Source organism: Sander vitreus, chromosome 13, assembly GCF_031162955.1.
Source record: "Sander vitreus isolate 19-12246 chromosome 13, sanVit1, whole genome shotgun sequence".
Taxonomy (NCBI): Eukaryota; Metazoa; Chordata; class Actinopteri; order Perciformes; family Percidae; genus Sander; species Sander vitreus.
Window position 1 is genome coordinate 3,848,398 of NC_135867.1, and position 16,015 is coordinate 3,864,412.

At 38.6% G+C, this 16,015-nt stretch overlaps 1 protein-coding gene across 2 annotated transcripts; it reads right to left on the bottom strand.

The window, feature by feature from the left end:
• Positions 1 to 48: 48 nt before the first annotated feature.
• LOC144527354 (uncharacterized) lies at positions 49 to 14,451 on the bottom strand. Of its 2 annotated transcripts, XR_013502818.1 has the most exons (13): positions 14,344 to 14,451; positions 10,380 to 10,484; positions 6,744 to 6,786; positions 6,284 to 6,327; positions 5,401 to 5,434; positions 4,852 to 4,886; positions 4,585 to 4,626; positions 4,457 to 4,487; positions 2,448 to 2,503; positions 2,280 to 2,339; positions 2,141 to 2,200; positions 621 to 689; positions 49 to 464 (listed from the first exon to the last, which is right to left on the bottom strand). XR_013502818.1 is itself a non-coding variant. In XM_078265295.1 (12 exons), the coding sequence occupies exons 2-12, from the start codon at positions 10,480 to 10,482 to the stop codon at positions 433 to 435; spliced, it is 540 nt and encodes a 179-aa protein (XP_078121421.1). In that variant the 5' UTR covers positions 10,483 to 10,484; positions 14,344 to 14,451; the 3' UTR covers positions 49 to 432. The 2 variants fall into 2 exon arrangements, 1 of the variants encoding a protein (XP_078121421.1); XM_078265295.1 differs by lacking the exon at positions 621 to 689.
• Between the last annotated feature and the right edge of the window lie 1,564 nt (positions 14,452 to 16,015).

Below are 16,015 nucleotides of genomic sequence, written 5' to 3' on the forward strand. Positions count from 1 at the left end.
CCACTAGGAGCGGTGGTGTCTATCTCCAGAGACTGCCATCTGTCTGGATTCTCTTTTTGGCATCAACAAAGAGCCTTTGGCGGTGGCTAAAATTTGATTTTTAAAGCTTTTAGTTTTGTGAGTAGGAATAAGCCACTAAAGTTCTAAATGTCACTTTTAGGAGTACTTAATACTCAGTTTCACAACTAATCCTTGGAGAAACGGCAGTATTCTATGTATTCACTGTTTGTTGTAATGTATTTATCACCACTAGATGGCAGCCTCAGTTTTCACACACAATCGAGATCATGAGCTTTTTATTCACAAAGCTGTCCACATCATTAGCACATGAAACTGGGCAGGAATAAAAAAATAAAACGATTTAGCGGTCAGTTTAACACAACAAATGTCAGAGTGCAGGTTGATATCTGCCGGCGTCCACATCAGGTGCAGTCAGCCGTTTTCATTCACATAATCCGGCTCATCTGTTACAAAAGAATGTGGATGAATGTTTAATATTTGAGCCATGAGATACAGAACATGCCAGAAGTGTTATTGAAAGCTTATGTAATACATTGGTATAATAACAGCTAGCTAGTCTGGCCCAACAGAAGTACATTTTCTAGATAATTGTCCCTCACCTTCCCCTCTGTGTGGTGCGGTTCTCAAACCGTTTGCGTTGGGAAACAAAAAAACTTCGTGCTACCAAGCTACACATTGAAAATGGCATGTTTTGAAGAAAATTTTGATCCAGGAGACAAAGAAAATAGGGGTGTCATTACATACTCCAAATCCACAATTCAATTAAATTTTCAATTTAAACATTTTCTTTTCAGCAGTGATGGCAATGCCACAATAAGAGCCACTAGATGGCAGAAGGGTATTTTACAACAAAAGCTATTTAGTTTCTCACAATTAATGCAGTGCTGTTGAATGCACCGTTAGTTTACGACCTGTACCTGAAGGCACCATGGAGTACCGTTGGAGCACACACGCTTTGCTGTTTGCTTCCATAACTCTCACAGGAAAGGCAAAATGTTGCTACACTGGTGACTCCAGGGAAGCAAAAGGATTTTCCATTTTGCTCTGTTGTTTCTCCGACTCCAGCTGTGGCCATGATGTCTGGAAAATTAAGGCTGCATGCTACCGGTAAGCTAACGTTACCCTGTGTCTTTAGCTGCATTCTGCAAGCTGTATCTCTTGTTAGGCGAGGGTGGAGAGAGAAAGAAATACTGGGGGAATCACCGATCCTGCTCTTGATTTCGATCATGTCAAAAGGTGAGAGTGGAGAGAACAGCATGGCGGCTCAGTGGTTAGCACTGTTGCCTCACAGCAAGTAGGTCCTGCAGATTTCCGGTCCGGACAGGGCCTTTCTGCATGGAGTTTGCATGTTCGCAACAGGATAGCACTACAACCAACCAGAGCAACACTAGGTGATAGACTAAACTTTTGCCGTATTTGGTTGGCAAAACTCCGAACACATCTTCCTTTTTTAAGAATGACTTCAGTGCCGTTCTTTGTTCTTTTCTCAAAGAAAAGCTCAACTCTAAGTCTTCCGGAGTCGCGGCCAAAGCCGATTCCAAAGACCGCTGTTCGCCAGCAGCAGCAGCCATCTTCTTTGTTTTCAAGTAGCAGGGAATTCACGCGGAACCGTCGCAACTCTGCCGTCATTATGTTAAGCCCCGCCCACCGACTCTATACACGATGTGATTGGCCTGACTAGAGTTTGGTTTTTCCAGCTCGCAAGCCAACGGAGAGTTGCTAGACGACCCTGGCTGCAAATGACTTTTGCTGCCGCTAGGGTGCATCTAGATTTCTAGGTTAGCGAACTACAGCTACAGCTTTCTCGGTCAATATAACACGCACTGAGAAATGTTTAACGTTAAAGGTGGCAAATTTTCCCTTTTAATAGATTACCTAAAATCTAAATAGTTGCTGATTAATTTCCTGTCTTGATCCACTTATTGATTATTGGACTAAATGTTGCAGCTCTGTTTGGATTAGTTCAGTCTGTCGGTTCACATTTAGCCTATTAATGTAGGATACAAACAAATTTCTTTGTGAATAGAATATTTTTGGTTTTCCCTGATTATTGATTAAAACCAACCTATATAGAATATAACTTTTGTTAATACAAATAAATATTATTTATGGCACTCACCTTCTTCTTGCACCTGCACAACTTGGTCCAGAAACTCAGAGTTCTCGTAGTCGTCGTCATCTGTTTGGTGAAACATCAGTTTGTTATTTTGATATTTTATTTCAGCTTCAGTGTTTTGATACGATTGAACATACTGTACCATCATTAATTGGCAACGATGTGATGATGTTAGCATAGACACCTGGAGTCTCATCAGCATCTATAGAAACATAAGTGAACGTAATCAATGTTAAAACCAAGAACAATTAGTCATAAACATATTTTCAATTCTTCCCAAAGTCTTTTAGTTTAAAGGACAAATGCTCACCAGTTATTCTTTCTTTAGTCTGTTCATTTTCATACACTGAGATGGCAAGTGGAGCTCTATAAAACAACAGGAAATATGTGTTTTTAACCTTTTTCTGTGCATAAAAGTATAAATATTTATGAAACATCCTAAATCCTTCAAGGCCTGAGTTCCAGAGGTTGCTATGGTCTCTATGGTTAAGGTTTGGCTACGTTTACTTACAAACTAATTTATTGAAAGAGTAAATCCAAATGTTTGAGTTAGTATTTTCTCAGAGAACATCCCAGTAATTCTTTCCATTAGACCAAAAAGAGGTTGAAGAAGTACTCAGATCTTCTACTTGAGTAAAAGAAACAATACTACAGTTTAAAAATACTACTTACTAATACTAAGTAAAAGTCCTGCATTCAAAGTCTTCAAAAGTGCAAAAGCATCAAAATAAACCTAAAGTACCAAAAGTAAACATACTCATGTATAATAATATATATTATATTATTGGATTATAATGAGTGATGCATTCATGTGTTCATCACTTTAAAGGTGCCCTGCCACACAAAACCGTTTTTACTTGTATTTTTTGAAATATGTTAGGTCCATATGTGTTAGTGTTATGTGGTGAATGTGAAAATGAACTGCTGCCTCCTCTGTCAGCTCTAGCCACTGAAAAGAAATAAGCGGAGAAATCAGGCCAATTACAAAAGCTGGTCAGTCTGACGTGGTGTTGCCTGAGCTCATTACTATTCATGAGCTCGCCCAGTTGCGCTGGGTAAAGGATGCTGATAGCCAGGCTCTCATTGGCTAGCTGTTAGCCAATCAGAGTCAGGCAGCTTAGCTCGTTGAATATTAATGAAAATTGGCACAAATCGAGCTGAGTCTTCCTGCAGGCTTTCTGTACCACGCTAGAATGGCTTGAAACAAGGTAACCAAGGCATTTGTTTTCACAAAAAATGTTACAGAGTCCATCGTAGAACTTAAGACATTACCACAAAGTAATGAAATACATGTGGCAGATCACCTTTAATGTTGCAGCTGGTAAAGGTGTAGCTCATTTTAATTACTTTATAAAGGTGTTTTTCCATTACATGGTACCTGCTCGACTCGCCTCGACTCGACTCGCCTCCCTGTGCGTCTGTTTTCTGTTGCAGATTTTAGTACCGCCTCAGCGTGGCTGGTCGTCATAGCGGCGCCGCAGTAAACTGCCGTGACCTAACGCGACACACACACAGAACGTGGAAGGTGTGTTGTTGTTGCCACAGCTAGAAGACACCTTTAGTTTCAAAAGAAGCTGGAGGCAGCAAAAATAAACACAGCTGGCTAAACTATTTAAAAATGGCGGGTTTGTTCAGGACACCCCCGTCTGTCGGTTTCACGTCACCTTTTGGTATCGGCTCAGCTCGCTTGGAACCTCGACTGAGGTGGTACTAAAAAAAGTACCTGTTCGCAGGTACCAGGGACTTTTTTTCGTAATAGAAAACCAAAAAAGGCGAGTAGAGTCGAGGCGAGGCGAGCAGGTACCACGTAATGGAAAAGCGCCATAAATTGCTGTGTAGTTTAATCTGTAAATATATCATCATTTATTAGATTATATTTTGTGTTTATAATCTGAATCTGAATAGTATCTAAACTGTCAGATAAATGTAGTGAAGAACAATGTTTGCCTCCAAAATGTAGTGAAGTGGAATTATAAAGTTGCATTAAATGTGCAAGTACCTAAATTTGTACTTAAATACAGTACTTAAGTAAATGTACTTAGTTACATTCTTCCCTGGTGGAAAATATTTCCTATTGTATTGTTTTCCATTTGAAAGACACATCTGGATAAGATTTATAAGACAAATGATCGGATTCTGTTGATTTAAAAAATATGTTGAGTTATAATCAACATATTCTCTGTTAAGTAAAGTCACTCTACTTCTGAATTTAGGATTTTAACTATTTGCATAAAAAGAACCTAAACCTTTCCAGTAATTGCTTTTCTATATTTTCTTTGTTTTTAAATGAGAACATGTAAAAACAGCTTAACTACTTACACATATGTGTGTTCTGGATTTCCAGTTTGAGCTGCAGCAACACAGAACACAGAATTATAGAAATGTTGAAAATTACCAACATTTTAAAATAAATGTATTTATTGTGTATTATGTATGCTTGAACTTACCCTCTGATACATTTTCATAGTCTGACTGATCATTGTTTGCAGCTGTAATACATGAAATATTGCATTAAAAGATAGATAGATAGTAGAAATTAAGATATCTTGCATATATATATATATATATATATATATATATATATATATATATATATATATATATACTGTGTGTATGTGTATGTATGTATACTGTATATATAGAACAAGACTTTCTGCTGTTGTCAGTGTTGAAATCTTTGACATTAAAATAGCTTAAAAACATGACGATCTTACCTGTTGAAAAGTCCTCAAATTCCTGACGAATTTCACTGAAAAACAAATAAATTAGTAGTTTATTTTTGTGTAAATATGTGTCCTATTTTCAATCTCCTCACAGAGAAGCAGCAGCTCAATAACTGGTTATTAAGTGCTGGGTGGAGGGATACACTGTTTCTGAACGAATTTCTGTAAAGAAATAGTCCCCCCTGCTTAAAATCCCACCTTTAAGCCTTTTAAATGTTTTTTGCATTTTTGTTTATGTCTGGATAAGACACACATTTTAATTAGTGAGATTTTTTAGGTGTTGGTAGGTGTATTTTATTTTTTTTAAACTTTGAACAGAGCCACGCTAGCTGTTTCCGCCTGTTCACTGTCTTTATGCTAAGCTAGGCTAACCACATCTCTCCAGCTCTGTACTGAATGCACAGGCGGGAGACTGATATCGATCTTTATCATCGCACGCTTGAAAAGAAAGCAAAAAAAGTGTACTCAGAAAAAGTTTGAACTCTAAAGAAATGTTAGAGATTAAATGAGATTAGCTGGTGTGTGTCGGAGTATACATACACTGATGTTGAGTCGATCTGATTGGCTCTGGTAACTGAAAAATAAAAAGGGTATAAAAGGGTCAACGTTAGTTAAACACAGTGGTGGAAAGAATTATTCAGATCCTTTTCTGAAGTAAAAGTACTTATATCACACTGTGAAAAGTCCTGCATTCAAAACCATACTTGAGTAAAAGTGTGTATTATCAGCTAAATGTACTTAAAGTATTTAAAGTACTCATTGTGCAGTAAAATGTTCCCTGTCAGTGTCTTCTATCTGATGTTTCTGGATTAATATTCCTGCTGCATTCATGTGTGTGTTGCATTTTACTGCTGTAGATGATTAAGGTTGAGCTCATTTTAACTCCTTTGTATACTGTTGGCTATAATCTACAGCAATGCATCATATTCTGTAAGATCATCATATGTTTGTAGCGTCGCTGTCCTGTGAGAACCACATATCTCTAAAAGGTTTTCATGGGATCAGAATAACAGCCCTGTTTTCAGCTTTGTGACGATGCATTTTCCAGCTGATCCGAGAGGCTTTTTAAAGACTTTATTTATCTTAAGAAGTAGGAGAATCTTCTCAACACATGAAGGAACACTTCATGCTTCAGTTTATCACAAACATTCAACATTAACACATCTGGAGATACGTGGTTTTTACTGGACAGGAAGGGGATGTCTGAGAAGTAACTAAAGCTGTCACAGAACTGTAGCGGAGTAGAGAGTACAATATTTACCTCTGAGATGTTGACGAGTACAAGTATAAAGTTGCATAAAAGAGAAATACTTGAGTAAAGTACAAGTACCTTGAATTTGTACTAGCATTAATGTACTTAGTTACATTCCACCAAAGGTTAAAAGTGCAAATTAAAAGTGAATAAAAATAAATTCTCAGTTACCTGTTTTTGATCGCGTCACAGCAAACCTACTTCCCCCACGTTGGCTGTCAAAATATATTACAAACAAATTAAAATACATAAAATATTCATTTAAACAAAAGTTAGAACAAATCCACAGTGTTGACTGAGTTTAAGACTTTAGATGAAGGCTAAAAGTAAAATGAAGATGCTTGTTTACTCTTTGACCGATGTCACAAAGATTCTTTATGAAGATTTGTATGGATAGATATCAGACAGTTACGGACAAATGATTGGATTTAAAGAGGTTCTTATACATGTAACACAGTTGATTTTTGTTATCCAGTTCTCTCAATACCTCCGTGTAAACTGTGATGGATGTTTACAACAGACAGTTTAGGTAATAATTTCCCATATTTTCTCTTCCAAATATGTTTGACTAATCTGTGGTAACCAATAGAAAAGCTATAACATGACTTGAGAATGTGGAACAAACACTCACAACGTCTGTGGGTCGTATACTTGATGCTCCTCGTGTATGATCTCTGCAAGAAATACAAAGCAGTGAAGTGGCAGCTTGTTTCACAGATACTTTGAACAGAGCTGCTTATGAAGACAGACGTGTGTGCGGTAACTGTCGATAATTTAGATAAATCTGTGGAGATTTGTTTTCACTTCTTCATCTATTAAACTGTGTCATGTAATTACATCAGTGGCTTTGATTTCACAAACTTCAGAAAGCCGATCAGAGATACACAGTCCGTCTCCTCCTTCTTCACTATCTTATAGGACTAGTGTAGGTTATTTTGGGTAAACGACGCCTCTTGAAAAGCCTGCTAACAGCATCTTGTTGAGAAGAAATGTGATGGGTGACACATTGTTTTTGGGGTCAACAGTTGTATCACTTTAGAAACACAGCGCTTAGGTCCACAGCTTAGGTTTCACATGCGTGCATTGTAAATAAACCAGCAGTGAAGTCGCAACAGCTAAAATGGAAAATATTACAGGGCGTCTGTATGCTTGTCAGATCTTCAGCAGTGAGTGTGTTTCCATCCACCCGTCGGTATGTTCAATTTCCAATTTAACCTCAGTGGAAACGCAGAAAATACAAAAGGCATATTGGTGTAAACAAAAGTTTTTTATACTGGGCTCAGGAGGGAAAGTTGGTGTATTGATGACAACAAAACGTGACAATGGAAACAGACTTAACCAGTAAATCGTGAAGTGCAGTGCAGTCCAGTGGAGAAATGTAACTACGTACTTCTACTTCATTGACTACTTCTACTTAAGTACAAATTTATTTTTTTGGGGCTTTTCCCTTTATTGTGAAGTGGCAGTGGATAGACATGAGAGGGGGAGAGAGATGGGGGATGACACGCAGCAAAGGGCCGCAGGTCGGATTCGAACCCGCACCGCTGCAGGTCTCAGCCTACATGGGTACTTTACTTGATTGTTTTCTTCTCATGTTACTTCACACTTCTCCCTAATATGTCAGAGGGAAATATTTTTCTTGTTACTCCAAATATGTGTATTTAAAGGGAAACACCACCTAAATTAAGAATTCCAACATGTTATTTCCATAGTCTTGGAAAAGTTCAATCAATATTTGTGAACATGAGCTTCTCTCTCTCAAAGCCAGAAACCAGACAAGTAAAGTCTCAAACTTGTGATGACATCAAGTAGACTATAAAGTCTGGAGCTGCTCGAGACTGATTTGGTTTTCTTTTTTTATACCCAATTGTAGAAACAGCCCACATTTGACTCAGATTTAGCTGTTCTTCCTGCAGCATGCACACAGTGTCACAGTTACTGCTGGGCGATATGAAGTAAATTGGATATCGCGATATTCTTGTCCTAATACCTTGATACCGATATTGTGGCGATATAGGGGTTGACAATTGGTACTTTAAGAAAATACCTTCACAGTGAGATTTTAGATAAATAATCTTCAGTAATGTAGATATAATGACTAAGTGGGTAAAGGCAAATAATAGAAGAGCTAGAACAGTCTGGTAACACAGAAAATGACATTACTGTAATGCAGCCTTTAAAACCAGGAAAAGACAACACTTAAAGGAGAACTCCGGGCAATTTTTACATTAATCTTGATCGCTATACGTATGTGAGTACTGTTGATAGCAAAAAAAAAACGAGCCAAATTGGTGCTAGCAACACGGAGCTGCTGCAGCTAATGCCCAGAGTTCCCACTTAGCTAAAACAGCAGTTATGGGGGCATAAGATAAAGAGTGCTTTTGTGCCTCTTAACAGACACAAAATGCAATTAAAATGTCTGTGCAACATGAACAGGGCCCTTACATGACAACAAGATGCATTTTAAAACTTAGACATTGTTTAAATTCACCAATTCTGAGATGAGTGAGTGTGTTCAGCCCGGCTTCGGTAATAATGATCAAGCAGCAGTTCCGTGTGTATTTGTAGCATATATATCCATTTTGTGTGTGATCCATCTGGCATTAGTGAGTAGGAGTCTTGGCAGTGGCGATCGTTGTGGTAGTTTCCTTAGCCGGGGTAGCAGGCCCGGCCGGCGTCCTTGCTTCTGCTTCCTCCCCGCCCTCCTCGCTTACCGTGGCCGACAACTATCCTCCGAGTGCCCGCTGGTCTGGTGGATGTCTTCCAGAAGACCGTTCATGCCTTCGCAGCGAAAAAATTTATTTTATTTCACCCTCCAAAATAGGTAATTGAGCACTATAGTGGTTATGACCATATCAGTGACTATGTAACTACATGGAAACGGACCAAATTATGTTTGTGCCTTGTACAGTAAAATAGTGTTACAGACGGCTAGCTGTAGTCTCGCGCTGAAGTCCCGTGGGAATTCAGTTGTAGCAGGAAAAGGTAAACAGCAGTGTGCAGATCGGAGCGAAGTGTGTGAAGAGTGAAGAGCTGAGATGTTCACAAGGGAAGAAGCTTGGAGTAACGTAGCTAACTATGGAGCTAGAGCTAGCCTTCAGTAACGCTATTACTGTACAACAGGGGTGTCAAACTCAACTCCCCTAAGGGCCACACTAGAAAATGAGAATCATATCAAGGGCCAGACAGAGTTTATTGCTTTTATGTCATGGGAAAAGTCAAATATCTTTGACTGTATTATTGCATGTCTCATATAGTCTTCTCATTTACAGTTTGGTCGACAAAAATGTTGAAGAAAATGCGAAAAACGTTTGGAAAAAGCACAAAAAATGTCGAAAAAAATGTTTTGAAAAGTGACAAAAATTAGGTGGGCCAAGATGTATTGTGAACCTAAATGTATATAGGGGCCTGATCAAAATTAATTTGACCCGTGTGCTGTACAAGCAACAGGCATCATTTGGCCTGTTTCCATGTAGTTACATAGTCACTGATATAATCATAACCACTACAGTGCTCAATTACCTATTTGTGAGGGGGAAATAAACTAAAATGTTTCGCCGCAAAGGCATGACCGGTCCTCCGGAGGACATCCACCAGACCAGCGGGCGCTAGTTGGATTGTTGTCGGCTGCGGCAGGCGAGGAAGGCAGGGAGGAAGCAGAAGCAAGGATGCCGCCGGGTGGGCCCGCTAGCCCGGCTAAGGAAACTACCACATAGCTAAATCTCCACTGCCAAGACTCCTACACAAAACGGATATATACGTTACAAATACACAGGGAACTGCTGCTTGTTGATTATCACCGAAGCCGGGCTGAACACACTCACTCATCTCATACGGCAGCTAACAGCTAACAGGGTAGGTGAATTTAAACAATTTCTGAGTTGAAAACACATCTTATTGTCATGTAAGGGCCCTGTTTCACAGACATTTTAATTGTATTTTTTGTCTGTTAAGAGGCACAAAGGCACTCTTTATGATATGCCCCCAAAACTGCCGTTTTAGCTCACTGGGACCTCTGGGCATTAGCTGCAGCAACTCCAGTTTTCTAGGACCGATTTGGCTAGTTTTTTTTGCTATCGACAGTACTGACATAGTTATAGCGATCAAGATTAACGTAAAAATTGGCCAGAGTTCTCCTTTAAGCCATTTACGATATTACGATATCCAAAATCTAAGACGATATCTAGTCTCAGATCACGATATTGATATAATATCGATATATTGCCCAGCTCTAGTCACAGTCACACTGGGAGAGAAATGCACTTACTGGATTTCTTTCTGCATCGCAGGCAGAGAGCACACAGCGCACTCAGCGACACCACTGACACAACTGTCAGCACTGCAGCCAGCAGACTGGAGTTTCCTATCATACCTAAAAGACACACAGACAGACAGAAATGAACAAATAGGATGTGACTTCAAAGTGGACCGACTTTAGCTGTAGTTTGCAGGTCAACAATCAACAGTTCTTCACTCTGTCATGGTTAGAATAGCTGCTGCGTTCTGGTTAACAAGATAGTGGAGTCCACACAGGATGTGGTTGGCCAAAACAAAACTGAAACTTTGCCGTTTGTATCAAAGACTTACATCTAACGCTCAGCGCACTGGAACTTTACTATTTACTCAAGTACTTACAGTGGCAAAGTACCAGTCCTGATTGATTTAGAAATTCTCTTTGAGTGAAAACAATGGGATTCTGCTGAGTTTAGTTTAGTTTAGTAGGCTTGATTAAAGGTAACACATTGTGCAGGGGAGGGTGGAAGCCAAGGAAAGGCTTATAAAGATACCACCCCTCCAAGTAACGTGTTACACTTAGAAGCAGTGAAAATTAGAAAAAAGGGCATTGATATAGTCATATTCCTAGTGGTGACCCTGAATGGGAGCGTGCCTATGTTCCCACAGCCCTACGTTCCTACAGTTCCCACATTTCTACGATTTTTTTCAAAATTAGACCCTATGTTCCCACATTTCCTTTTTTAGAAATTGTATCAGATTTTCTCCCCCTTTTTCCCAATTTGGTAGCCTAACCCTAACCCATAGGGCTGTGGGAACATAGGGCTTAATTTTAAGAAAAGTCTTAGAAATGTGGGAACATAGGGCTGTGGGTTGGATTGGGTTGTGAACATTCACCAACATTCACCAAAATGCATTGTGTTTATATGTTAACAGCTGACGGCGACTACATTATATCCGTTTCCAGCTAAACAGACAGATAGCAGAAAATGCATTTACAGTTATGTTCTTCTTTACAACTGAAATAAATATCAGACAGACTGACTGACATGGGATGTGCATTCTTTTTAGAAAACAATTAGTTTTTAGAAATGTCTCATGATATATTGTCTCTAGAAGTGTATATCGGCCTATTAATATTACTGTTAACAATGAGAAGTATACTCATGTGGACAAAAATCACAAGTGCAGGTACTCTGACCCATTTCAGGAACTGGGTGTAAGTGTACAAAATGGGACGACTTCCAATAAGATCCTAAAAGTCTTAAAAATTGTTGTTGATTAGAGACATTTTCAAATGTGTTTTGAATGATAATAATATAGATGTTGATCAGTGATAACGGTAGATTGTTCTTAAGAGATGGTCCTCTGTATTTACATGTTTATTGGTTCAGGGACGTCCGACAAAATGGGAGACGAATGTCCTTCATGAGAGTGTCTTGTATTGTATGAGTGACTTATGAGTGAATGCTAAAGGTTTAGCAGTCTGGAGCATACAATTGGAAAGAATATCATTCTACTTATTGCGTCTGGACTCTTGTTGATACACGAGCTTTAGCTTTTCAGATATGTGTGCATAGTTCCATTTTTATTGTGTATACAAAACTGTAAAACCAGATTTATTCCGGGAAATGTCACGCCTGACAGAGACCCAGTTTGTAATACTGCAAATATATAAATATTGCAATACTTTTATCAGTGGGCCAAAGGCTCAATCACCGTTGTGTTACCACCTTCAGCGATAGTGACCCAACAGACATTTATTTAAATGAAAATCTTCGAGGTTACAGCTTTGAGTTTACATCTGTCAACTCTGTGGAGTGGGCGGATTCAAAGGTCCGGACCAAGGCAAGCTTCGAGTATTCGAGCTACTTTACTCAAGTATTTCCCTTTTATTTACTTTGTTCTTGTACTTTGTTCTTGTACTAGCTAAATAAAGTCTTTAAAAAGTCTCTCGGATCAGCTGGAAAATGCATCGTCACAAAGGTGAAAACAGGGCTGTTATTCTGACACCATGAAAAGAAAACGTTGACCCTTTTATGCCGTTTTCATTTTTCAGTTACCAGAGCCAATCAGATCGACTCAACATCAGTGTATGTATACTCTGACACACACCAGCTAATCTCATTTAATCTCTAACATTTCTTTAAAGTTCAAACTTTTTGGGAAAACATTGTTTGGCTTTCTTTTCAAGCGTGCGATGAGAAGACCGTGAGATGGTGCCTTCAGTACAGAGCTGGAGAGACGTGGTTAGCCTAGCTTAGCATAAAGACCGTGAACAGGAGGAAACAGCTAACGTGGCTCTGTTCAAAGTTTTAAACAAATACACCTACCAACACCTAAAAAAATCTCACAAATGAAAATGTTTTATATTATATAAATAGAAATGCAAAAACATTTAAAAAAGGCTCAAAGTTGGGATTTCAGCGGGGGAAATATTTCTTTGCAAACAGTGTAACCATCTGCCCAGCCCAGACAGTGAGCTCAGTCACAACTTTAATACAGTCTTAAAATCATTTGTATCTGTTTATATCTGCAGATATGTTCAATGAACTGGTCCAGAGTTAAATAAAGACAACTTCAGATAAACCTCCAGACTATTTCAGACCTAAGCGCTGTGTTTCTAAAGTGATACAACTGTTGACCCCAAAAACAATGTGTCACCCATCACATTTCTTCTCAACAAGATGCTGTTAGCAGGCTTTTCAAGAGGCGTCGTTTACCCAAAATAACCTACACTAGTCCTATAAGATAGTGAAGAAGGAGGAGACGGACTGTGTATCTCTGATCGGCTTTCTGAAGTTTGTGAAATCAAAGCCACTGATGTAATTACATGACACAGTTTAATAGATGAAGAAGTGAAAACAAATCTCCACAGATTTATCTAAATTATCGACAGTTACCGCACACACGTCTGTCTTCATAAGCAGCTCTGTTCAAAGTATCTGTGAAACAAGCTGCCACTTCACTGCTTTGTATTTCTTGCAGAGATCATACACGAGGAGCATCAAGTATACGACCCACAGACGTTGTGAGTGTTTGTTCCACATTCTCAAGTCATGTTATAGCTTTTCTATTGGTTACCACAGATTAGTCAAACATATTTGGAAGAGAAAATATGGGAAATTATTACCTAAACTGTCTGTTGTAAACATCCATCACAGTTTACACGGAGGTATTGAGAGAACTGGATAACAAAAATCAACTGTGTTACATGTATAAGAACCTCTTTAAATCCAATCATTTGTCCGTAACTGTCTGATATCTATCCATACAAATCTTCATAAAGAATCTTTGTGACATCGGTCAAAGAGTAAACAAGCATCTTCATTTTACTTTTAGCCTTCATCTAAAGTCTGAAACTCAGTCAACACTGTGGATTTGCTCTAACTTTTGTTTAAATGAATATTTTATGTATTTTAATTTGTTTGTAATATATTTTGACAGCCAACGTGGGGGAAGTAGGTTTGCTGTGACGCGATCAAAAACAGGTAACTGAGAATTTATTTTTATTCACTTTTAATTTGCACTTTTAACCTTTGGTGGAATGTAACTAAGTACATTAATGCTAGTACAAATTCAAGGTACTTGTACTTTACTTGATTATTTCCCTTTTATATGCAACTTTCTAATTCTGCTCCACTACATCTCAGAGATAAATAAAACTTGATCTATCCCGAGGGAAATGGCTTCGCAGCAGTTGTAATACAAAGTGGGAAGAGTGCAAACATAAAACTCTGAAAATATCAACAAGTAACTTGTTTATAACCTCTTTTTAAAGTAATCACTGTCTTTTTTAATTCACTCTGGTCACGTGTAGGGGAAACATTTTCCCCACCTCCATACAGAGGTGAACCGCTAAAAACAATAACTATGAGTCCTACTTCAGGTCAAACACAAACAAACATTTTAGGATCATTTAGACATCAACTGGAGCTAATATGAAGGTTTAACTTACCCAACAACATTTCTAATCTGATATTTTTGATGTGTTTTACCTTCAGTGGTCCGGCTGCCTTCATTCTTCACACAGCAGCAGCAGCAGCATTAACGCAAGCTGTGCTTCCTCTTTCAACACCTCGCCACATCCGTCCCTCTGAAGGCCAAGGGGAGACCTCCCTGAAGCTGCATGTCTTCTCTGTGTGGTGTGACGCATGGGAACTCTGGTTCAACTGCACGTACCCTACTGTTTGGTGTTTTCATTTCATTTCATTTAAGCTGATTAGAGATGGTTTAGTACAAAATACCGATACAGCAATATATATCGCTGGGCTTCGTGCGGTACGTAAATCGATACGCTGGCGCCAAATATTGATATTTTTTATTAATAAAATAAGGCGCTCAAATGATGATCTTTTTCAGGAGCTATTAATTATGTATAACATCCCACAGAAACATTTTTTTTTTAATTATTTTTTATTACCCTAACCCTAACCCTAACCATAACCTTGGCAGCCATACACAACAGCCATGCATCTACAAACAATACATGACTACAACAAAACTGACTCAGTGGTTACATGTTTGCTTTTCTTTCAGCCAGTATTTCACCATTCTATTAAATGTTTTCAGTTCGGTTTGTGTTTTTATTTCAGTTGGTAAATCATTCCAAAAATGGGTCCCTATCACTGAAAAACATGACTGGCCGAAAGTGTTTTTGTGATCAAATTTTTATTTTATTTTAAAGAGACAATACATACAGGTATATACACGCCACAAAAATAGAGCATAACATATATAGTCACATACATACCTATACAGATGCATATATACAGATATGTATGATTAACATCTAAGATAAAATAATAAGAAAAATAAATAAATAAAACCCCAGATATAACCCACCCACCCCCTGGATCCAGATCTCCAAATCTTAGTTACATATTACACCTGAAGCCCACAGAGGATATTTAAAAGTGAATGCCAAGCCTCTATTGCAGACTCTTTTGCTCCGTGGACTCTAGCTGTCGACAACTCCAAGTAAACAATATCCAAATATGTTAAAACCCAAGCTTGAAAAGAGAGTGAATGTGGAGGTTTCCAACATGTGGCAACTAGTTTTTTTGCAGCCGTAAGTCCAGCCAGCAATGCTCTTCTCTTATCCAGTATCAAAGAGGAAAATATTCTTAAGGACTGTACAGGAAAGGCATAATACCCTATATCTATGTAATACCTGGATTTTATGAGCTATATCTAGGTCCCCTGAGTCCTCTGAAGCTAAACTTCAAGTCTGGAAAGAACTGGATTTACAGGAAGATATCTCAGTTGAGGAGTGGCATGATGTCTCTAAGAAGGCCCAATCACAAACCGCAAATAGGCGTAGTTTAATCTAAAATAATATAGATGTAATTATCTCAATCTGCAAAGTAACTAAAGCTTTAAAAGAAATGTAGGCCTGCTCACCACTGGCAGCAGGATATGAATAATTCTAATAAATAGGCTAATTTATTTAGTTTTATCCAGAGCCCTTGAGCTAAGGTGACCAGATTTCTGAGACAAAATTAGGGGACATTTTCAGCTCCGAAGCATAAATACCTCCAAAACAGGTAATTCTTTTATCTTTGTAAACTTAAAACGGGGACACTGCCCCAGGGGCATCACTAGACCTAGAGCTGCAATGGGGCACAAGCCCCCCTAGGGGGGGGGGGGGGTCCATGGGCATGCTCCCCT